At 34.1% G+C, this 22,716-nt stretch overlaps 4 protein-coding genes across 6 annotated transcripts; 2 read left to right on the top strand and 2 right to left on the bottom strand.

The window, feature by feature from the left end:
• Positions 1 to 2,502: 2,502 nt before the first annotated feature.
• On the top strand, positions 2,503 to 5,935 carry LOC9326115 (protein IQ-DOMAIN 31). Of its 3 annotated transcripts, none has more exons than XM_002892756.2 (7): positions 2,503 to 2,702; positions 3,232 to 3,374; positions 3,457 to 3,690; positions 3,777 to 3,965; positions 4,052 to 4,135; positions 4,243 to 5,599; positions 5,696 to 5,935. In XM_002892756.2, exons 2-7 carry the CDS (start codon positions 3,285 to 3,287, stop codon positions 5,725 to 5,727), a joined length of 1,986 nt encoding a protein of 661 aa, XP_002892802.1. In that variant the 5' UTR covers positions 2,503 to 2,702; positions 3,232 to 3,284; the 3' UTR covers positions 5,728 to 5,935. The 3 variants fall into 3 exon arrangements, with proteins under 3 accessions (XP_002892802.1, XP_020870390.1, XP_020870389.1); XM_021014731.1 differs by having other exon boundaries at positions 2,579 to 2,711; XM_021014730.1 differs by having other exon boundaries at positions 2,579 to 2,744.
• On the bottom strand, positions 5,862 to 8,706 carry LOC9328864 (probable serine/threonine-protein kinase PBL2). The gene is made up of 6 exons (XM_021014733.1): positions 8,066 to 8,706; positions 7,467 to 7,813; positions 7,250 to 7,385; positions 7,012 to 7,148; positions 6,802 to 6,925; positions 5,862 to 6,518 (listed from the first exon to the last, which is right to left on the bottom strand). Exons 1-6 carry the CDS (start codon positions 8,130 to 8,132, stop codon positions 6,049 to 6,051), a joined length of 1,281 nt encoding a protein of 426 aa, XP_020870392.1. The 5' UTR covers positions 8,133 to 8,706; the 3' UTR covers positions 5,862 to 6,048.
• Positions 8,707 to 11,001: 2,295 nt separating this feature from the next.
• Positions 11,002 to 12,966, top strand: LOC9326114 (UDP-galactose/UDP-glucose transporter 3). The gene is made up of 7 exons (XM_002892755.2): positions 11,002 to 11,231; positions 11,415 to 11,512; positions 11,598 to 11,728; positions 11,829 to 11,859; positions 11,946 to 12,049; positions 12,145 to 12,266; positions 12,372 to 12,966. The coding sequence occupies exons 1-7, from the start codon at positions 11,128 to 11,130 to the stop codon at positions 12,775 to 12,777; spliced, it is 996 nt and encodes a 331-aa protein (XP_002892801.1). The 5' UTR covers positions 11,002 to 11,127; the 3' UTR covers positions 12,778 to 12,966.
• LOC9326113 (transcription factor MYB124) lies at positions 12,934 to 16,353 on the bottom strand. The gene is made up of 11 exons (XM_021014732.1): positions 16,079 to 16,353; positions 15,743 to 16,002; positions 15,625 to 15,671; positions 15,395 to 15,451; positions 15,209 to 15,281; positions 15,048 to 15,103; positions 14,781 to 14,951; positions 14,399 to 14,693; positions 14,161 to 14,303; positions 13,807 to 14,077; positions 12,934 to 13,713 (listed from the first exon to the last, which is right to left on the bottom strand). Exons 2-11 carry the CDS (start codon positions 15,833 to 15,835, stop codon positions 13,603 to 13,605), a joined length of 1,317 nt encoding a protein of 438 aa, XP_020870391.1. The 5' UTR covers positions 15,836 to 16,002; positions 16,079 to 16,353; the 3' UTR covers positions 12,934 to 13,602.
• Positions 16,354 to 22,716: the final 6,363 nt, after the last annotated feature.

Genomic DNA, 22,716 nt, shown 5'->3' with positions numbered 1-22,716 from the left:
ATAAATGTTTGCATTTAACACTTTTAAGTAATTTTATTTTAATACTTGTAAAAAATACTCAAAAACATATTCTTATATAGCGACCAGACAGTCTGAGTCTGTAGTAAAAGTCAACCAGTGAACGAGTTTTTTACAGTTGACCACTAAATCCTCACACGCGGGTCGAAGACGTCACGTGGTAAAATTTCGTCAACGTGTTATTGATCAGATCGTGCCGTTGAGGATCATCCAAAGCCACCGTCGCAAGGAAAATCTAACGCCGTTCGCTGGATTCAAACTACAAAATAAAGAATTACATGTCCTAACCAAATCTTTTTGTCCAATTTCACTTTAACCACTTATTGTTTAATTGAAACCATAAGGACACCAAAAACTCATCTCTACTATATACCGTAATAAAGCAACAAATACTATAAAACTCAACAAATCTTTTCTTTTTGTGGTCATCAATCAATATCAAACTAATACTAATACTACCAATTAATTTGGCCATGATATTTTCTAGTCATTTCATCGCTATTATTGATTATAGATGTTTAGTTATTTGTCGGTGAGAAATGAATGTCATTTTGTTTTCGTGTGTTTAGAAAGTGTTGAGATTCTAACAAATGTTCCGCTGTTTTTCTTTTGCTGAGATGAACTGTCCATTACTTTCTCGTTTGTTCTTTTATTCTTTTTACATCTCTCATTGTCTTTTACTTCTTTTTAAATTTTAAGTGGCCTGACTTGCGATCCTAATAAAAAGAAATTTGGTTATAATACAATAATATACAATTTTTAACAAAAACCAAAAAAGTTTGGTTGTATAAGAGGAATTATAGAAACCATCACCAACACCAACCAAGCAGCAAATTTTCATCCCAAAACAAGAGACAAAGTTTGAAGTTCAAAATTCAAGGGTTTATCAGAGAAGCACTCAAGACTAACAAAGCTAATGATGAGACTGCAAAACCAATATTTTGTCACAGTTTCCAAGTAATCATCGTGATTGAAAATTTACTAGTAGTATTTTCTAAAAACAATAAGGAAAGGGAAGATCAAATGCGAGTTAGCAAGCACATCACATGCAACTGCCTTGTAATAAGCGACACTGCCAAAGTATCAATTAATATTATACAACATGCATTTCTTTTTCATCTTTTTGTTTCTGTTTTATTATTAAAAATCTCTTTCCTAACAAATAACTTATTAAATTTTATTTTTGGGCTTGTAGGTTTGTTAAAGGTTAACTATATGTATCCGACTAATTTTAGGCCCAAAATATGCATCTTTAGGTCCACACATGGCCGGCGTTTGGGGTGAGCGAGAGGAGCAAATGTACCGGATCAAAACTTTTTTGGGTATATTTAAGGTCCTAAAATTTTTTTTTAGTAAAAAAAAAAGTAATTTTTAAGAATTTAAGATATTTTTAGCATGAAAAAGGTCCAATATTTTTTTTAGTATGAAAAGGCCAATTTTTAAGATTTTTTTTAACATGAAAAAGGTCTATTATTTTTTTATATATAAGAAAATGGCCAATTTTTAAAATTTGTACATGGACTCCGAATTAATTGAGCCGGCTCTAGGTCCACATACTTAGGCATGTTCAAAGTAAATCACCCAAAAAGACTTTAACTTAATAAATTTTATTTGACTACTAAAATACAGTGTAATTGTTGAATATAATATAGTTTTGAAATAACTAATTAAGTTAGAGTGATCCAAAAAAAAAATCAAACATTTTCAGATACATATTTCTTAAAGCCAGTACTCAATTTCTAATAAAATCAAATTTTAACTTTATTTATAGTGATATTAAATCATGTTTCTTTTAGGAATTCTGGTCTAATGTGCCATATCCTGTAGTAAAACTTATTGAAATTGCCACAAAATATTTTTCTTTCCAAATGTGCCATCATGGTGGACAAGACTTTGAACCGAAAATTTTTTGTAGACAAGAAATGTTGTTTACCTTTGAAACAACAGATTAGAAAGATATTTGGTGGACAAAAAATCTTGTCCACCTTTGAAACAACAGACTTTTAGTGGATAAAATCTCGAAATGACATACAAAAATTTGGATAGACAAAAAATGTTGTCAACCATTATGGTACATTTAGAAAAATTTATATTTTATGGTATTTTTGCTAAGTTTTTGAACGGCAGAGTAGTTATATCTCAACATTCCTTTATCAAACGTAAGAAAATATCTAGTTAGAATACAATACATTCCTATCATGAGCTGGTGAGTGGTTACGATTTAAAGAATTGATTAGAAATAATAGATTAGATGTTTGGATAATTGGATTTAGCGAACTAACCACTTGGATGATGACACCGATAATTCTTGATTATTATTAGTATATTTTAGAGAAAAAAAGTCATCAATGTCATGATCATGATCCAAGAAAAAGGAGGGTATTTCTGTAAATAAACCCCATTGACTCCTTTAATTGGGCCCAGAAAGGCCTAGTTTTAAGACTTTGCCAACACATCATTCCAAACGACGTCGCTTTGAACCGAAATTTCTTTTGTCTATTCCTTAATTAATGTTTTCTAATTAAATTAATTAATTAAATGAGTGTATATCTGTCATCTTCTTCTTTCGCTATCAGTGGAACCGTTGGGAAGAAGACTATTGTTCACTGTGAGCTACTACTATGCTTTTTAAGCCTTTTAGGTCATTGCTCTTGTTAAAGGACAACATTCGAAGAACAACCATTGTAAGTTTGGTACTACACTACTGATCAATTCAATTCTCTGAGGTTAATTTCGTTTACACCATTCTTGCTAAAATTGTCTGCTTTTGATTTCTACCCAGATCTGATTATTTCGCTCTTTCTCATTGATCGTTGATTTTCTCTTTTTAGTCTTCCTCAGCTCTGAATTTGTTCGAAAGATTAGATTTTTATAGGTTTGGCTCAATTTATAGGTTTTTTGGATATTGTTTATCTGCTGGATCTTTAAGATCTCTGCTTTTGTTTACTTCATTTAATGCATCTGTTTTAATCTTTGATTCATGCTACTTTATGTTGTTATATCAGTGAGCCATTGGCTTTAGCTGATGGATTGTGGTAGTACTGTGTGTTCCTGTTAAATAGATTTCAGCTGTAACTTCTTCATGTTCATTGGCTATGCTGCTGTAAATTTGCTGTGTTAAACGTGAAAATTCACAAATTTAGCTTCTTTCTTTGCTTGCCAAATTCATAGATTGCTTGTGAAAATTCACAGACTTGGCTTGTTCTTCTGCAGGTTTCTACGTTTGGCAACTCACTGTTTTCAGACGCTATCTTGCTCTCTTTAGAATGGGAAAGACTCCTGGTAAATGGATCAAGACTTTGCTTCTCGGGAAGAAGTCCCCCAAGTCGAATTCGGATAACCGAACCCAGAAACTGGTAAGAGTTTGGGATTTCTAGTTTTTTTCTTTAAAGAAGTGAGGATTATTCTAACTGCAATGTTGTTTATATATCTACAAAGAAATCTGCTAAGAAAGAAGAGCTGGTAGTATCGGTGACAGAAGATTTTTCAAACTTAACTGTTGATCCTCCAGTCGTTTCATCACAGCCAGTTCCAGCTTCTACTGCTCAAGATGTGGTTTCTCCAGTCAATGACGATGAGCCGAAGGATACTCTCGAGTCAAGGAATGATTTGGGAGAACTCGAACTTGAACAAGCTGCAATTAAGGTTCAAGCTACCTTCAGAGCTCATCAGGTACATATTCTTTGCCATAATATAGACAAATCTACGTGAATGGAGTTGATAGTGATGATGATGTTTTTTTTTCACATCTACTGAAGGCACGTAGAGCATTTCGAACTCTTAAAGGTATCATCAGGCTGCAGGCAGTTATCCGTGGTCACTTGGTGAGAAGACAAGCCATTGCTACATATTCATGTATATGGGGAATTGTGAAGTTTCAGGCTCTTGTTCGTGGCCAGAAAGCTAGATCTTCAGACAATGGGATTCAATTTCAGAAAACACATTTGGTAGAGACTCTATATCACGCCTTCATTACATAGTTGGCTGATTTTGTAGGTTTTTAATCAAGCTGCAATTTTCATTCTTCTATTAGGAAGCAAGTGATTCAGAGGCTTTGCAATTGAGCAGCACGTGTAGTTGGATGGATACTCCCACAAAGTTCGTCCTCGTTGAGAAGGTATCTTTAACTTATGTTTCATGGTTCATGGTTCTGGATTTCACGAATTTTGCAACACAACGTTGGCTTTTCTGGCTTGTAACTTATTCGTTTCTCTGGCTTTTCAGCTTCTAGCTTCTTCACCAACTGCATTGCCTCTGAAGATCCAATATGGTCCTGAGGAACCTAACTCAGCCAAGGTTTGGCTTGAACGCTGGACACAATTACAAGTTTGGTCTTCTGGTTCACCAGTACCTAGGATTGAGATTCCAAAATCTCAGTCAAAGAAGCGAAACTATCAAGCGGTTGTTGAAGCAGAAAAGACAAGGCCAAAGCGAGGTATCAAGAAACCATCCGGCACAACTAGTGGAACTGGCTCTAGCCGTTTTACAGCTGAAAGTAGTAAACCTAAACGAAATGTGAGGAAAGCTTCCACGCTTAGTAAAGATCCCCTGAGAAATGAGAGTGACAAAGCAAAGCCCAATTCGAGAAAAAGTAGAAGCGGCTCAAAGGAGGGGTCTCCTTTGGAGATTAAAGATGAGAAGCCCAGTCCTAGTCTCAAAAGGTCTTCTCTTTCGAACGGGTCAAAGAAAGCCACCCTTAGATCTGCTGAGAAGAAGAAGAAAGAAACTGCAGATTCTGTGCAGATAGAGCCTGAAGGGAAAGTATCAGAGAATGTTCTTGAAGGAGGAGACAGTATTGAGTTTGCTGAAAAGAAGAAAGATACTGCAGATTCTGTGCAGATAGAGCCTGAAGGGATAGTGACAGAGAATGTTCTAGAAGGAGGAGACAGTACTGAGTTTGCTGAAAAGGAGGAAGATACTGCAGATTCTGTGCAGATAGAGCCTGAAGGGAAGGTTCTTGAAGGAGAAAATATCGAGTCTTCTGGAAAAGAAAAAGATACTTCAGATACTGTGCAGATAGAGTCTGAAGGAAAGGTTCTTGAAGGAGAAGACAATATTGAGTTTGGTGAAAAAGAGAAAGATACCGCTGATGCAGTTCCCATCGAATTTGATGTTGTAAAAGATGAGAAGTCACCAGTTTTGGATAGACCGGAGGAAGATGAACCCAAAACTGCAGAGACCAGTGACAAAGGCGAAGAACTTAAATGCTCAGATGTGAAGGTAAGCTCTGACAACGGTAATGTTGGTTCTGATAACACAAAGTCAAGTGAAAGACGATCATTGCTGCCTGGAAATATTGAAAATCAAGATGATGGGCTTACACATAGCGGACGGAAAATCCCCAGCTACATGGCCCCGACTGCATCTGCAAAGGCCAGAGTCAAAGGAGAAGCCTCTCCGAGGTTGGCCCAAGTGAAGACTGAGATAAATGGGGAATTGCGGCGCCATTCGCTGCCTTCTCCAGCCAACGGTAAGCTGAGTACTACTACTATGTCTCCAAGGGCTCACAAACTTCTCCTAGCCTCAGCCAAAGGATCTATGAACGGCGAAAAATCTTTTACTTCTTCCAAGGACATAAGTCGTAAGCAAGACTCAAATTTACAGAATTCTTTTAAAAGGTTTTAAGCTTTACTCAGATCAATAACCTTTTAACCCATTTTTTTCTTGATTGTTTCAGACAAGTCAACCAGAACCGACTGGAAACGGTGAAGGCTCAGGCAATAGAGTATCATCTTATCATCTTACATGGTCGAATTCAATTACTTAGTGTGTTTTCTCTGCGTTTTGGTTTTGTTTGGTGAGTTTAGAGAGTGTTTAGTCTCATGTTTATTACATCCTTTTCATATGTTGCTTCAATTTACTCTGATATGTTTGAAGACACAAAAAGGTTTAAGTAAATAGTTCATCTCTGTACAAACCTTTGCATTCACTCCTCTCCGATTACACAGACAAACCTGAATCTCAAATCCTGCATTTTACATATAGTACATATACAAGCATAAAGCAAGATCTATTTTCTTAAAATGTGCTTCATCTTACACGAGGAGATTGACTGTAAGATGGTAAAGGCGATGCACCAGGAGTTATGTGCAGCAGAGGCCGATCATGACTATATCTTACCGGAGATTTCTGCATAACAGAGGAATGATGAAACCTTGGAGATTCCATTTGGGTGTGTTTGGTTCCAGGTTTAGCAACGGATTCTAGCTGTTCTAATGTGACTAAAACCTCTGACATTTTCGGCCTGAGTTTTGCATCAGGATTTAAGCATTGCAATGCAAGATTAGCAGCTGTGAAAGCTCCCTTTTGTGGATATTGACCCCCTAGTTTCGTGTCCATTATGCGAAAAAGCTTTCGCTTATCGCCAAGGTACGGTGTTGCCCAGTCCACAAGACTATATTCGTTTCCCCCATTTGACTTGTCCATGGCACGCCGTCCTGATATTAGTTCTAGTAGTACGACCCCGAAGCTGTACACATCACTCTTTGCGGTTAATCTACCTGTAGTGGATGAAGATAAGCTTTCAGAAAGTATCAAAGAAACAAAAACAATCTAAAGGTCAAAGATTTTTGGTTAATGTCAAAGCTTCTGATGAGTTCTTGGAGAAAGATAAAGCGTTTCAAGATTAATAAGTCAAAGCTTTTGAAACATTCTTGGAAAAAGCTTGTGAAATGTTCTTACACAGAAACTGATAAAACCTTATTGAAACCCTAGATGGACTCGCTGCTTTGTCTAGTTTAATACCGCGTAAAATAATTGGGAATGTAAGTTTATAGAACAAACCTGTGGCAACATATTCAGGTGCAGCATATCCATGAGTACCAATGACCTTTGTTGACACATGTGTATTATCACCAGTAGGACCTGCTTTTGCCAATCCGAAATCCGAAAGCTTAGCATTGAACTCCTGCATTTAGACACAATTTTAGACAGTTAAGAATCAGAAGTGAATACCAAATGTGGTTATAGAGAGTTTCTGCTCGGGTTTATTACAGCGTCAAGTAGAATGTTAGCAGCTTTAAAGTCTCTGTATATCACTTGTGCCTTTGCTTCATGAAGAAAAGTTAGCCCTTTAGCTGCACCTACTGCCACTTTCATCCTTATCGCCCATGTAAGTGGTTGCGCACCACCTGCAAGAAACATTGACCCGATGATTATAAAAAAGCCGAAAAACGAAGAAACACGTAAGCTTCATCTTGAATTCAAGATTGCTGAATTGCAGAAAACATACGTCTAAAAAGATGATTCTCCAAGCTTCCTTTTGGCATGAATTCATATACAAGAAGCCGGTCTTGGCCTTCCGCGCAGTATCCAATTAGTAATACAAGATTTGGGTGACTAAGTTGACCAAGATAATTTACTTCAGTCTGAAAAAATAAAACAATATCTAAATGTATGCAAAACACAATCATCAATCGAACCGAAAAAGGGCGAAAAACCGCACTTACCAACCACTCTTTATGACCTTGAAACCCTTCAGGCTTAAGCTGCTTAACAGCAACAACGATTCCAGAACCAGGGCGTGAGGCAGTGAGAGATGTTTGATCAATCCATCCTTTGAATACACAACCGAAACCTCCTTCGCCTAGTAGATTATCTTGACGAAAGTTCTTAGTTGCGTTCTTGAGTTCGTTGAAAGTGAAAGCTTTTAAGTTTGGCGATGAAAGTATCTCTCCTTCTGTCCTAAGCGTTGGTAGTGGTCCTAAACTACTATCTGTGCTGTAAGAAGTTGTGCTTAACCCTGAAGGAACCGTTGAACGGCTTGTCTTGCTCGAAACTTTCGAGGCCGAAGAAGCTATAAAAAGATCGACCAAACATATGAAATCTCATTAGTTTTGGTGTGTTTTCAATCAACTCAAGATGCTAAGAACATCAATACAGATAGAAGCATCGAATCAAACACAAGTACTAAACAGAGAGCAATTCGAAAGGTTTTTACTTTTGATGACCCAGAGGTGAAAAAATAACTTAAAGAAGAAGTATCCAAGAAACTATAACATAGAAGCCAAATTAAGCAATAAAGACTTGAGAGAAAATATATAGTTACCAGAATTAGCATGTGGGCTATGGTTGCTATTATCCACTTTAGCTGATGAATCTAAACAATTACCCATTTCAAATAATAAATAACCCAATATGAACAACGAAAGACAAAGCTATCGTTCTCGTGGGACAACGAAACAGATGATCAAGACAAGAACAAGCCTCGAAGAAGCCAACACAACAAGTTTCTTCTTCTTTCTCTTCTATCCTTTAGACTTAACGGCGGCGCAATGTCTACTTAGCTGAATATGAACGCTAATAGAATAAAAGTATTCCAACATGAAAGGAAAATCTATGAAAATAATAGAAGGAGAGAAGAAGGGACAAGGAAGGTGAAGGACAGAGGATTTGAAGCAAATAATATACAAAGTCGTCGTGTCCTTTCTATTTTGTACTCGAACAAACTCATAATAATAATATCTTTAAATGACCAAGAATGCCCTTGAGTTGGGTTCACTGGAAAGGAGAATTTTAGTAATTTGAGATAGATGCGGTAACGTCATGCTCACGGCAGTAAATCCACGTGGTGTAATAATAAATTAATTGTACGACATCTTTTTAGAGTAATTCATTCACTAATCGAGTGATAATTAGTTAATTACTAGGAGGATGGTGGTGGCCAAAAAAGTCGTGTTCACATCTATTTTCAGATTTGATAATGTCTCAGTCAACGAAAATTTCCAAATTCTTGAGATAAAAAAATATTTCAAAAACTAACCAAAGATATTCATAGCTTTTTATATTGGTTGTTGTTTTTGTTAAAAACTTAAAATAGCTTTTTGTATTGGTTCCGTTTTTTTTTATAAAGTTAATACTTACACATTTGAGACATGACTTTAAACTTGTCATGTTTTTTTTTTCTATCCTATTTCCATTTCAAAGTTCAAACAAAAATGAAATGAAATAAGACTTGCTTTGAAATATTTGTTTCTGTTCCATTTTTTCAATGTTTAATTTCTTTAGAATTCTTGTTTTCCCATCTCCATCTTTTAAATGTTTTAGGGAATTATTTTAGATGGCTCAAGGTTTTTTTTTTTTTAATGTTAATGGCTCAAGTTATAACTCATGATTGACTTGTTACCATTAAATTCATCCATGAAATAGCTTATTGTTCTGTAGAATACTTTTTGTTAATCTGAAATTTAGAAGTTGTAATGGAATCAAAAGAAGAAGAAAAATATATAAAGGAAGTTGTGGTTTTGTTTGTTGTATTTTTCAACCAATTATGGTCTTGGTTGACGTCTATTAAGGGACAACAAAGTGGTGGGTCTGGATCGCCCATATCGTTGAAACTTTGATGGCTATTTTACAATAATACTTATTATCGTTTCAGTCACAATTATTAGTGAGATTCCCCTTCAATCAAGATGTTAAAGTGTTTACAACTTTTCTTTGGATTAAATCACCATTGATGTTATGTTTTTTGTGGTAAAATCATTGATTGATGTTCTGTTTTAGAAACTTTTACGTACACTTCCAAATTATGAGATATCAAAGCTGTACAATAAAATTTGGTATTATGGACGATTTTATCTATTCTGGGAGGTATTGGATTTTTTTTTTTTTTTTTTTGAGGCATTGGATTTACTATTAGATTATTGTGCATATGGCATGCATGCATTAGATAAAATAAAATTTTAGTCAATGGATGAATCAGTATATATGTGTATATCTTTGTTTATATGTAGAAACTAGAGAATGATTTGGAGGAAAACTCTTTATTATGTGTTGTTAATCTCAAGAGAATTGATACACAATATATAGAGACTAACTTATGTTTAACCTAATTGGAATAGGAAATAGATAAACATGAATAAGTAAATATTCTAAATCTCCTAATCCTTATTACAATAGGATATCTAGAATATTCTTCGGCTTCACGGGCTTCATAGGCTTCACGGACTTGGTCCCCTGTCTTGCTTCCCAAGTTACCTCAATATTATAACAGGTGATCAATATTTAAAAAACTCTAAATTAGTAACGAATTATGTATTGTGGAATTTTTCGCATTATAGTTGACCAAATGAAAAATAAAGTATGACATTCAACTCTTAAATAATATTTTTGTAAAATTAAGTTTTGAGTTTAGAGAAAACGTTAAACCGTAATAATATCAAACCATATCGTAGATGTAGACGACGGTAATCATCATTTAGATTTGAATTTTTAATGGAGAGTGGTGGGTAACGTCGAAGACATTTTTGGTGTATTTCTTAAATATATATCTCATGCATTGACTCAAGAAACTACTCAATCTATATTCACATTGTTGTTGACCGGCAGATCGAAAGAGAGTTTTTTATTTTTCTTCTGCATATTGCATGATTAGGCACGTGTAGAACTTTGGCATTTTTCATAATCGCTCAGGAGGAACCTTATGATATTATATTGCTTTATTATTATCCATCAGTACTCTTTTGACTCTTCAAAATGTATAATTGGTTTTCCCAAAGCATTTGCATTGGTATATCATAATATCAATATCCTATAAATTCATTTCACCCATGTATGACTTCTATTTTCATTACGATTTAGTATAATATTATTCATAGTATACAGAAAATTAGTAGATTACTCAAAACATAATGAACTATGCATGAGTGCGTGTAATATCTTATTTTAATATTCGATATTTCAAACTTTTTTAGCTATGTTGAAAAAAAAGTTGTATCACCTTTGACAAAAAAGAGGTCCAAAAGGCCTAATTCAAGGCCCAAGCTGTAAAAAGAACATCCGTATATAAGTTCTAGTTCTAGGCCCAAAACAAAACGGCACGTAGTTCACGTTTGTATCTCAGAGATGGATCGCAGTGAATGTGACTTGGATTCCAGAAATTAATCCACGTATCATAGCCAATCAAAAATGCCATGTCAGATTATCTAACCAATGATAAAATTACACGTGGAACATCTACGTCTTTCTCGCGCCTCCGACACTTTAATAACTTCCGTTTCCACTTCAGATCGATCTCATAATTTGATCGCAAAATTAATCGAATAAACGTAAAATTGAAATTCAAATTGTCGCCGGAGTTCCATCGGAGGAAACAGTAAGCGGCGTGCGGCGATGGAAGCTCACGGTTCCGGTCTCCGGCGAGTTCTGTTATTATCGTTCTGTGTCGCCGGGATCTGGGCCGCTTACATTTACCAAGGCGTTCTTCAAGAGACCCTGTAAGTAAAAATTCATAGGGTCGAATCGATCATCTTGTCTTAGCTCGTTGATTATTTCTCTCGCAATTTGCTCGATTATGTTTGTACAAGATTGTTACTATTCTTGGAATCCTTGTTTGCAATTCAATCCTGTGATTGGAATTTGTAGAAATGTAGCTGATGGAAGTCAATTTTTCTAATTAGGTCGACGAAGAAATTTGGTGAAGATGGGAAGAGATTCGAGCATCTTGCATTTCTGAATTTGGCTCAGAATGTAATCTGCTTGGTTTGGTCTTACATAAGTGAGCATTTGAAATATTCTTCCTTGTTTATTCCTATACCAGAAGAATAAATGAAGCTGAAGTATTTTTGTTTGATTATGAGCAGTGATTAAGCTCTGGTCCAATGGAGGTTCTGGTGGAGCCCCATGGTGGACGTATTGGAGTGCTGGCATTACTAATACAATTGGTCCTGCCATGGGCATTGAAGCTTTGAAGTACATTAGTTACCCAGCTCAGGTAAACTTGGCATCTTAAGACATTGGTAGTGTAATAAAAACATCATCTGTTTTGAACCTTTCTTAGAGAATATTATTGATGCAAAACTTGCTTATTGCAGGTCCTTGCAAAATCTTCCAAAATGATTCCAGGTGAGGTGTCAATTTAGAGCATCAATCCATAATCGCTCTCTAACCATTGCTATGTGTATCTTATATCTGTTTTTTCTTTCATGTAGTTATGCTGATGGGCTCCTTAGTTTATGGCATAAGATACACTTTGCCTGAGTATCTTTGCACCTTTCTTGTTGCGGGAGGAGTATCTATGTTTGCCCTTCTTAAGGTAAGCAGATTCGCATTCTGGAGCTTTGATTATAATATACTTGTTATACTTTGGCTGTGAAAATGTAGTAAACCGTCTTTGACTTGGTTTTTCAGACAAGCTCTAAAACCATCAGCAAGCTAGCACATCCTAATGCACCCCTTGGATATGGGCTTTGTTTCTTGAACCTCGCCTTTGATGGATTCACAAATGCCACCCAGGATTCCATTACCGCAAGGTATGATTCTTGACATTCTGTTAGAAGCTTAACTTACTCTATCAGAAAGCCAGGCTCCCTTTTGTCTGCAATTTGGACATTAATCATCGCCATACATGGATACAGGTACCCAAAAACTAATGCATGGGACATAATGCTGGGAATGAATCTGTGGGGAACCATATACAACATGGTCTATATGTTTGGATTGCCACATGGGAGCGGATTCGAAGCTGTGCAGTTCTGCAAGCAACACCCTGAGGCAGCATGGGACATTCTAATGTACTGTTTATGCGGTGCAGTGGGCCAAAACTTCATCTTCTTGACAATAAGCAGATTCGGGTCTCTAGCTAACACAACCATAACCACAACCCGTAAGTTTGTAAGCATCGTGGTATCTTCAGTTCTGAGCGGGAACCCATTATCGTCCAAACAATGGGGATGTGTGTCGATGGTGTTTGGTGGATTGTCTTACCAAATATACCTGAAATGGAGGAAGCTGCAGAGAATGCAGAAGAAGAAAAAGACTTGAAGCTGGGAATGGGGATCAGAATATTTAATTCTTCAAGAAAATTGTTTTTGATTTGGAAACTTTTTACTTCAAAAGATGGTCTGAAAGTTAGAGAGAAGAAAGCTTTAGTCACATTAGCAAAATGTAAACTAATGCATGAGAAGAAACTTATATATATCAAACCAAAATCAAATCATATATTTCCACTCATATAATGTCTTTACAATACAATATCCTAGGAGGTTATAAGTTTTAAGTTCTATTGTCTTCGTCGTCTAAGAGAACAACAACAGGCAAACAGGTAAAACTCTTCCCTCTTCTGAGTTTTTTTTTTTTTTTTTTGTTTCCTAAAGTTACACTCTGAAAAACTTCTTTATATATATATATATATATATGTGATACAGATTCTGTACAGAGATGATGAAAACAAATCAAGAAATCAGGGGAAAATGCTCAGATGATGTATCTGAGTAAAGCCCTTAGAGACAAACCAAAGAATTTTTTTCTTAAGACAGACTGGTGCCTTCTTTTGTAGATGGCTTCCTTATGTTAAGTAAGAAAAGAACGAGAAATCTGAATCTGAGTATATGGCAGATTCTTGAGAGCTTTCTTTGACAGGGCTAGAAATGTTACCGTTAACATTCTAGAACCAAGAAAGAAACTAAAAAAACCTTGAGGGAGGAATGCAGATCATGGCATGCCCGCTACACAAAAACTTCCAGGCCGATATGGCTGCAAAACCTAAATTGAAATCTAAGCAAAAGTGGGAAAAAATTACGTCTCCAGGGAGACAAAACCGCGGTTTAGGACTGTTTTGGGTTTGAGAGAGATGGTTGGTTGGTTGGTTTACAAGCTATGGAGAAGGACTCTTTTGCAAGGGGGTGGTTTTGAAGGATTAGCACTTGGACATGGAGATGAGGACTCAATCCCGAGTGTTTTCAGCAGGAAGCTCCTCTCCTGCAAAAGCAATCAGTCTTTTAAAACTCAATGTTTGATCAAAGCCTTTGTATTTTATGATGAACATGAATGCTAAGAAGGTGCAGAGCTTACACTTTCAGAGAACTGTGGACTTGGGATACCGTCTGCCAAAGATCTGAACAATGGCGTGACTTGAATAGGCGAGCTGAACTTTTCTTCGCCCGAGATGGGCATATTTTCATCAGGATTTTTCAGGATGAGCAACTCCTCTCCAACTTGCTTATGTTCTGTCTGAGTATCATCAGCTGAGAATGGTTGTGTTCTATCACTAGACTGATCCACCATGATGGTTGATCCTGAACTATACTCAGAGCTAGCTGGTGAGTCATGGAGATCAGGTTGCCTAAAAGGACAACAAATGAAAAGGTTAGGCAAACACCTTAAGACGAACACAAATGTTTTGTGGTGTTTAAAAGCTATTTTCACCTCCAAGATGGCTGATTGTCTTCATAACCACTCCTCAAATCCTCAATAAGGTCTTTAAATTCCTCGATTTTAAAATCAATATCAGGTATTCCGTATCTGAATAAATCATTCTCCTTGCCTTTATTCAAGAAATCCTGAAGAACCTGGACATATGCATACAACAAGAGCTATGTTATTAGGAAGCTTGAAAACTTATCGCTAATTTGATATGCTGAGAAGTTGTGGTTTCTTGGTTTACCTTCCAAGCATTCTCCATGCTTTGTTCTGTGTTGTCTGAATTAACTTTCTGCGCCAAGGAGCTTAAAAGTTCAGCTTGTTGCATCAAAGCTGTCACTTTTGGATCATCCTTCTTAAGAAACATCCCTTCACCATCACTCTCATTCACATTGCTTGTTTGGTTCTGTTCTTCCAAGCTATCAATACCCGTGGCATTTCGCGCTGATACCGAAAATGGAGATCTTATCTGCTGATTCACACAAGACACAGCCTTTCCATAGTTACTGATCTCTGTGAGATCTAGAATCTGACTTTTCCTGTATAATAACCAACAAAAACCATCAAATGTGTAAAAACACTTGTTGAAAACCGATGTTTATTAGATCAAATAGAAACAAACTTACCTCATTTTCTTAGCAATAGGAGTTTCATTCTCGGATTTTCGCGGTGTACTGATACCGTCTAAGAACAACATTCTTTTGTTGTTTGAGTTGTTCTCTTTAGTCATCATAGCTTCATGCTTGGCTCTCTTCTTACAAAGTGTTGTAAACCTGTTCTTCACAGCATTATCAGTTCTACAAAACACACAGAGAAGAGAACATTAGTTTAATAACTCTAGTCTTATAACGTTGACTTCACCCACACCATTAGAGCTTGAGCTTGGACTTTACCTGCCTGAAACCACCTTTGCTATCTCAGTCCATCTATTCCCAAAAACTCTTTGTGCCTAAAAAATTCAACACAAGACCATTAAAGATCAGACATAAAACCACAAACACCAAACTTAAGAAAATCTTATCCATGTAATGAAAGTCTGTATTAGTGAAGTCACCTCACACAAAAGCATATCTTCTTCAGGGGACCAACCTCCTCTTTTGAAATCAGAGTTCAAGTATGTATACCATCTGCAAACAAAAGTCCATCTCCGGATTTAAAAAAACAGAACCCAAAAAGATTTTTGCTTAAAGAGAAAATCAGATTAAATCATCATTTTGATTATTGAAATCGATTCACTAACCTTCTTCTGCATTGTCTTGTGCTTTTGTCTTTGAACTTTGATGCAATGATCGCCCAACTAATACCATCAAAAACACACAACGGAAACAATATCTCAACAATCTTTTTTAGAATCCATCTTTTCAAAAAATCAAAACTTTCCAAGAAAATTGTTAAAAACAAAAAAAAAAAAAAAAAAAAAACTTTTCATAGATAATAAACAGAAGAGTGAAATGAATAATGAAAACTCACTTTTCAGTTCCATGTTTAGTAATTTGGTCTCTTAGTGTAACATCTTCCTGCAACTCCATAAACCCATTTCAGAATCACTCAAAAACAGAGCAATACAAAAAAAAAAAAAAAAAAATACCTCTTGTGACCATGTAACAATATGACGCTCTTTTTTCTTGGAATCTTGGTTCTTGTTAATATTCTTCTTTTTTTTCTTCTTCGTATCTTCCATTTTTCTTCTTCTTCTTCTTTTTTACTTCTCTCTCTTTATGTTTCTTACTCTATATATCCTTTCTCTCTCTGTCTCTGTTTATTATCTATTTATTTTCTTCGACGCTCCGTTACCTTTTTTAAAACCCAAGTCCTCCTATCACACACAATGACTTCTTCAACTTTTTCCTGGAAAAAAAAAACTAATTAAAGACAAACTCTGAAAAGGAACTCATTTTCGTCACTGAAAACTCTCGAGTTTTACCTGCTTTATTTTATCCTCCACTGCCAATATAATTCCTCTGATTCGATTTTTTTTTTACAGAGATCGAGTTTCTCAAAAACGGCTAAAAGAAAATGGCTTCTTATATAAGAAAACTTTTTCTTTAACACAAAACTTTTTTTATGAGTCATTCAAGAATCATGAACACATGGGTCTTGTTTTATCAAATTCAAAATGCGAGAGAGAAATAAAGAACCACCCATTTTCTTGATTCAATCTGAATATAAATTATTTCTCTCTCCACATGGAAAACTTTTTTTTTTTTGTAGAACTCTAAAAATATTTAAAGAAGAAAGAAAATACTAAAAAGAAAAAAAAAAGGAAAGCCAACGGAAGCAAGAGTAAGTGCGCGGGTATGAAGGGAAGTTTGAAAAAAAAAAACGCTGAAACCCATGACCTTGTTCTCCATTACTGCCTCCCTCTTCACCAATTATGTTTCTTTGTCTATTTTTTTTTTTCTTTTGTTTATTTTAGTTTTATAGACTCTAGTTTTGTTTAAGTATAGTAGAACCATAGGATATTGTAAGATAACACTAGCCATTATGTTACGGTACTAGTGTCTATAGTTTTGTGGAGAACATGATTACTTTCATGGGTTTCCTACACGGCTACACCTTTATTTGAACTATGCATTTGAGTTATGATATTATATGGTTATAGATGCATGTATAATATATATACATAAATATGTATATCAGTTGTTATGAGTTATGATACTATATGGTTCAATACACATATTGTCACTATTGAATATTGATGGATGATGGGATATGAATAGGTATATCAGTTGTTATGAAGAATGGCATATTTGTTTAAGGAGAATGTACGATAAAGTTTTCAAGTACGATTTTATGTAAAGTTTTTTTTTTTTTTTTTTGTAAAGTATTCTTTTAGTTGTTTGAAGGCCTTTACGTTCATGTTATCTCGTAAAATTCATCAAACAAACAATCAGATTTGATGTTTTCATTTGATGATCAAAATATTTATATATTCTATACTTTACATTAGTAATAAAAACAAAATCGTCGATTGAGATTGGCAAACACTTCATTGGTGTTGGGTACATGACAAGTAACGTGATTCAACGGCCATTATTCGTTTGATTTAGATTCTTCAGGTTTCAAATTTTTAAATTTTCGCAAAATTAATTTCTTTTAATCTCAAATGCATAGAGAGACTTAGAAAGTCATGTCCAATGAGCTGTTTCAATTTAATTTAGATAGACCCAAACGGAAAGCTCCCACCAGTCACGACCAATGCAATTAATTTTGGTAACTACTTGCCACCCTCTAGTCTTTAGTGTGTGTGTGTACAACTGAAATAAACAAACAAATAAATAATTAAAGTGATTATTTTTGAAGATTATTTCACGAATTTGTCTACTCTTTCGAGAAAATTATTTTTCTACTTTTGAAAAATTGAGCCAGATTAGTGATATTTTATTTATTAATCAGATTGATCATGTTTGTTTTCTATAAATATCAAAGAGAGAAATTACTAAGTATGATTTTTATTTCGATAATAATGAGTTTTGACAACAAAAACAAGCATGAATAGTTGATGATTATGAACTGTCGAATTTTAATTGGAACATGAGATACAAGCGATACATTAGCGCGTGGTGCCTTGGATTTGAAATTTAGACAGCGAAGCACTTCTGACATATCACATTTTATGAACAGTTGCTGTAAGAAAATGTATTATTTTACTGTTACTTAATTGTCTTTTGTCCACATCCTTCGTGTATTTATTTATATTCACTCATGACTCAACGATATAATTTTAGGACCAAGTTTAATTCTCTTCTCAGTTTCTGTTTTGTATTTTACCCTAATAAGTGTCAATTAGTTAGTGCATGCAATAACATGAGTACTCAACAAAGGAACATTTCCTAAAGCTTCTACTCAATTTCATCACACGTGATATTTTGTTCTGCAGTAAAATTTGGAGACGGATTCGAAATAATCGGATCTCAGCTATAATATGGTTAAAATTAAACGTTAAAAGTTTTATTTTAACTTCATTTGGAAAATTCGGTGGCATATCAAGATTCTTTCTTTTCGTTCTATTTTGTGTTTTATTTTACATCTCACTCAAGTTTCTTTCGAAAAAACATTTTATCAAAAAAAAAAAGGAAAGAAAAGACATTGAAAACATCTTAACGAAGAAAAAGATAAACAGTTCAGGTCAATCTTGGTCCAGCTCAATTTTATTATTTTATTATTAAATGTTTAATAAATACAAGTGACAAAAAATATGTATATTAATTATTTTAATAACAATAACAATACCTGTATTCGCTCATTAACATATTTGAGTCTACATATGTGTACGATCGTACGTACGTGTTGTATCATTCTTTGATCACCGTACCGGCCGGCCATGTAGTGCATGCATACCAACGTATGTAGAATACATTAACAATATTTTGAATGAAAAGGATACGTGAGTTAACATAATAACTATCTCAACGGAACCTTATTATTATTATTATTATTATTATTTTATTTTTGTTTACGGAACCTTATAAGTACTCTCAATAAATAGGTAGATGTATTAATTATAAAATATGATTTCGATTTGTAACTGGATGATGTATACATATGGAGACAGTGAGCTAGACATATAACTACTATTATATTTATATACAGTATAATAGTTATATGTCCAATTGTCCGTTGTCGAAATAAAAAGCACATAGCATTGTGACAAGTGCATGTCAAGGAAAAATCAAAGGATTCAATTTTAGTATAGTGTAAAACCAAACTCTTAATGCAATTAGACTAGTATCAGGTTAGAAAACGATGTTTTGAACTGTTAATACTATTAGATTCGGATGTTTTGGCGGGAGGAGAATCAGTGACTCACTGTTTCATTCTGTTCTCCCCACTTATATATTATTGACTTACTGTACATGACACCATCCACAATTTCTCAACACTTAGAGCTGTATATAACTCGATTGGAAGCATAAAATTGCTAAATATTTTGAAACGAAATTAAAGATATAGATTCTCGAGGTTTAAATTTGCATGGGATATTGAGATACACTGTAATATTATCAAAAACCAATATGCTGAGCTATACTGTGGACACCTAATTTGTTATTACATTCTTATAGATATTATCAGTTAGGCAGCTTGCGTAATTTGACTAATTGTGTTCCAATGTATAAAATAGTTTGAACATCGTATAATAACAAAAACTTATCATTCTCACAAATTAATAAATAAACAAATGTGTGTGTATATATATACTGTTATGGAGCAAAAGGGTCGGTGGTGTGAGAAGGCCCACAAGCAGACACCGATAGAGTTACAAGAAACCTAAAAAGGACTAAAGTCTATGATAAATAATGGAACCCTATGTAAAAAGCTTTCCTTTTTTTTCACACATTTTACACTACAAACTCATTAACTTTTTAATTTTCTTTTAAATTAATCCAACGAAGTCTTAGGTCTTTATAATATTCGGTGCCTTTTTAATTTTCTTTTACGACTTTATATTCTTCTTCTTTTAATCTTTTTAAAATAGATCACATGAGTTTAATTATTGGATATTGATTTTTTACTGTTGTTCGAGTGTGTCTCGGTTCTAAGCTGGAGGGTTATTTGTTCTCTCGTGTACATGATATTTTTGTTATATATGATGTAAAAGAATTAAATAGCGTTATTCTTTTGGTTAAAGTATTCAAAGTAAGTTAACCAAAACATTTGAACAAAAAAAGAAAGTTAATTATCGTTAAGACAAGTAAATATTCCCTCTGTTCCTAGTTATTTGATATTTTGAGTTTTTTACTTGTTTTACCAAGCAAAACATCATTATTATTTTTGTTTGTGACTAATAGTAGAAGAAGAAAAATAAAATTAATCTTATTAAACTAACAAAATAATAATTTAAAAATATGAAAGTTAATTTTTTTTAATTTGTGTGTAAACCTCAAAACATCATTGTTTTAGGAATAAAATAAGTAGAATATTTACGAATGAAACAAGTTGCATGAATCAAAACGTGAATAATTATGTTTTTTTTCTCCCTTTTAACTTTTCTTGTGGGGAAACAATATTTTTCAGAAAGTCGAGATGAGCAAATCATGTCGTAAGTAACTTGAGATAATACTCATGTAAATATAATGTATACTTTGAATAAGTATCTGTTAAGTTTTGATTTTCGTAAATGTTTTATTTTGATAAAATTTGTAAATATGTTCAAGAATTAGTTGTTTAAAAGGAGAGAAAGAAAAGCATTCCCTCCACCACATGGGTCGTTCTCATTTCTTTATGCCATTTTGTGTGGCTTTTTTTGGATCTACTGTGATTGAGAGTGAACACACATCTTCCATCACATCTACAATCTTATTGGATCAATACCTAATGCTTTTGTAGCACTTGTTATCTCTAATATATATAGATCTCCGATATCCCCCCAAACTAATCCAACTTTGCCAACACATAGTGTAGCCCCAGCTGTGAACAAGTCTCTCATCTTTTTCATCTTCAAAGTTTATTTCATGAAAGAAAAATAAAAAGTTGTATTTATTTACATCATATATTTAGCTTGTTTCCAAGAATAGACACATATAGGTCTAACATGATCCAATTTGAAGGGTTTTGATCAATTTATAACGGGTCTAGGACCAGATCGGGTGCCGTCCGTTGCAATTTATAATCTATTTTAGACACTAAACTGTTCGATTGAACCATTCCATCACGTCATCCTCAACCATTTGTAATCAACATATAGATCTTCGTATCATGAGTTTAAGCATCACTTAACACTAACAGTTAAACTTTGAATTTCAAATTCTAAACAATATATATGGTAATATAAAACAAAAAGTTAAAAGAGACATAAGTCTGACTTATATTACAAAGCTATGCAATTACGCTCAAGTAAGTGACTCAACATTTATGGATCCATAATACAACAATAATTCAATTAATTGCTTAATAAACATTGTAATTATTTGGAGATGTGCCTTTAGTCAAGTGATTAAGTCGACTTGATTCCGCCTTTTCCACCGGATTTCGATTCCAGTAAGTCGCGTTACCCCACGTAGTAGGGATTGACTATGGATCGGGTCTTGTCGATCCAAAGATGTCAAAAAAAAAAAAAAAACATTGTAATTACTTAATTATTCTATACACAATATTGATTTTCATTATGTTGGATTTAAATCGACGTCAATTTAGGAGAAATAAGACTGGAAATATATTGATGAAATATGCAAAGGGTCCAAACAGAAAGAGACTGATTGAAATATTTCTATTTTTCCAAGGCTATGGCCAACCCTATGGGGACTTTGCAGCAAATATTTTTGACCATCCGTGACAATATTGCCTAATTATTCGCCACATACACAGTAAATTAAATTAGAGAAAATAAATAAATTAATATATATGCATAATAGGGTCACATTTTGTATTTTATTTTTACTTTGTGATCTAAAGAGTTCCATCCTTCTCGTCATCATGGAAGCAACACTACAATGTATGGTCTACTTAGCATGCATCTAAAGAAAAAGAATTGAGCAGTGAATCTTCTCTTGTTTCGTCAACGGTGAATCCGAAATTTATTCCAAGTTAATATATATGACCATGCACATTCATGAACTCATACAAAAATTTATCCACAACAAAAGGGGTGACTAAAAAAGAGGTGACTATTTTTTAACAAACATAATCAAAAGATTAATCCATAGATAATCATAATTATATAGAAACAAAACAAAACTTAATTAGTAGTATAAAGTATGTGTTGATGGTGTTAGTTGTTGGAGGGAATGGCCCAAGTTCCCAAAGAGATTGATTATAGTTTTAACGAGATGAAAACGTTCGTGGGGCTATTTTTCTGATCACATCATGCCCAAGTAGGAGCGGTCTCCCAATCCTACCACTCACCTCCACGTGTCTTTTTTTCTCCCCCTATCGCTGCCCATTACATATGTAAACCAAAATAAAAATTATAGGGACTTTGAAGAAAACGGAGATTTTCTAAAACTAAAAGAGCCGGAGATTTTCTATGTAACGCATGCAAATGGAAATACAATAAAACCCTAAAAAAAAGATATTTCTAAGTAAAAATTTGCCGTATACACGTGATTATTCGATTCCGTTTAACGATTGTTCAAAACAATGGTATATATATATATATATATATATATATATATATACACTTTAACAAAAAAACAAATGGTATATATACACAAGTTATATAGATTGTACGTATTGGTAAGTACGTTTAGATATGCGTTAATTTTATCTCTTCTTGTTTGCTTAGTCTAATGGTCATGTACCATTTTCAACTGTTCTTATAGGAATTCGAACTTGCTCAATTTATGGTAATTTTAGAGGATTAAACCATTAAGTCAGTTAATTTTTTCACGTAGAAATTAAACTTACTAAAATATCTAGACTTTTTGCTGTCAAAAAAAGAAAGCAAAATGAGGTCATATTTTTTAATGCAATGAATATCTTTTGACCATCATCCTAATCTAACAAAAATATTATTTAATTTACATATGACCACTTTTATATACTACAAATTAGGCCGTGCTCGTGGTTTTCGGTACGACGGTATCACTGTATATAATATCATGCGGCTCTCTTATCATTACTAAG

This window comes from Arabidopsis lyrata (assembly GCF_000004255.2).
Source record: "Arabidopsis lyrata subsp. lyrata unplaced genomic scaffold ARALYscaffold_1, whole genome shotgun sequence".
Lineage (NCBI taxonomy): Eukaryota > Viridiplantae > Streptophyta > Magnoliopsida > Brassicales > Brassicaceae > Arabidopsis > Arabidopsis lyrata.
The sequence above is the reverse complement of the archived record's forward strand: the minus strand, read 5'-3'. Positions and strand labels throughout refer to the sequence as shown.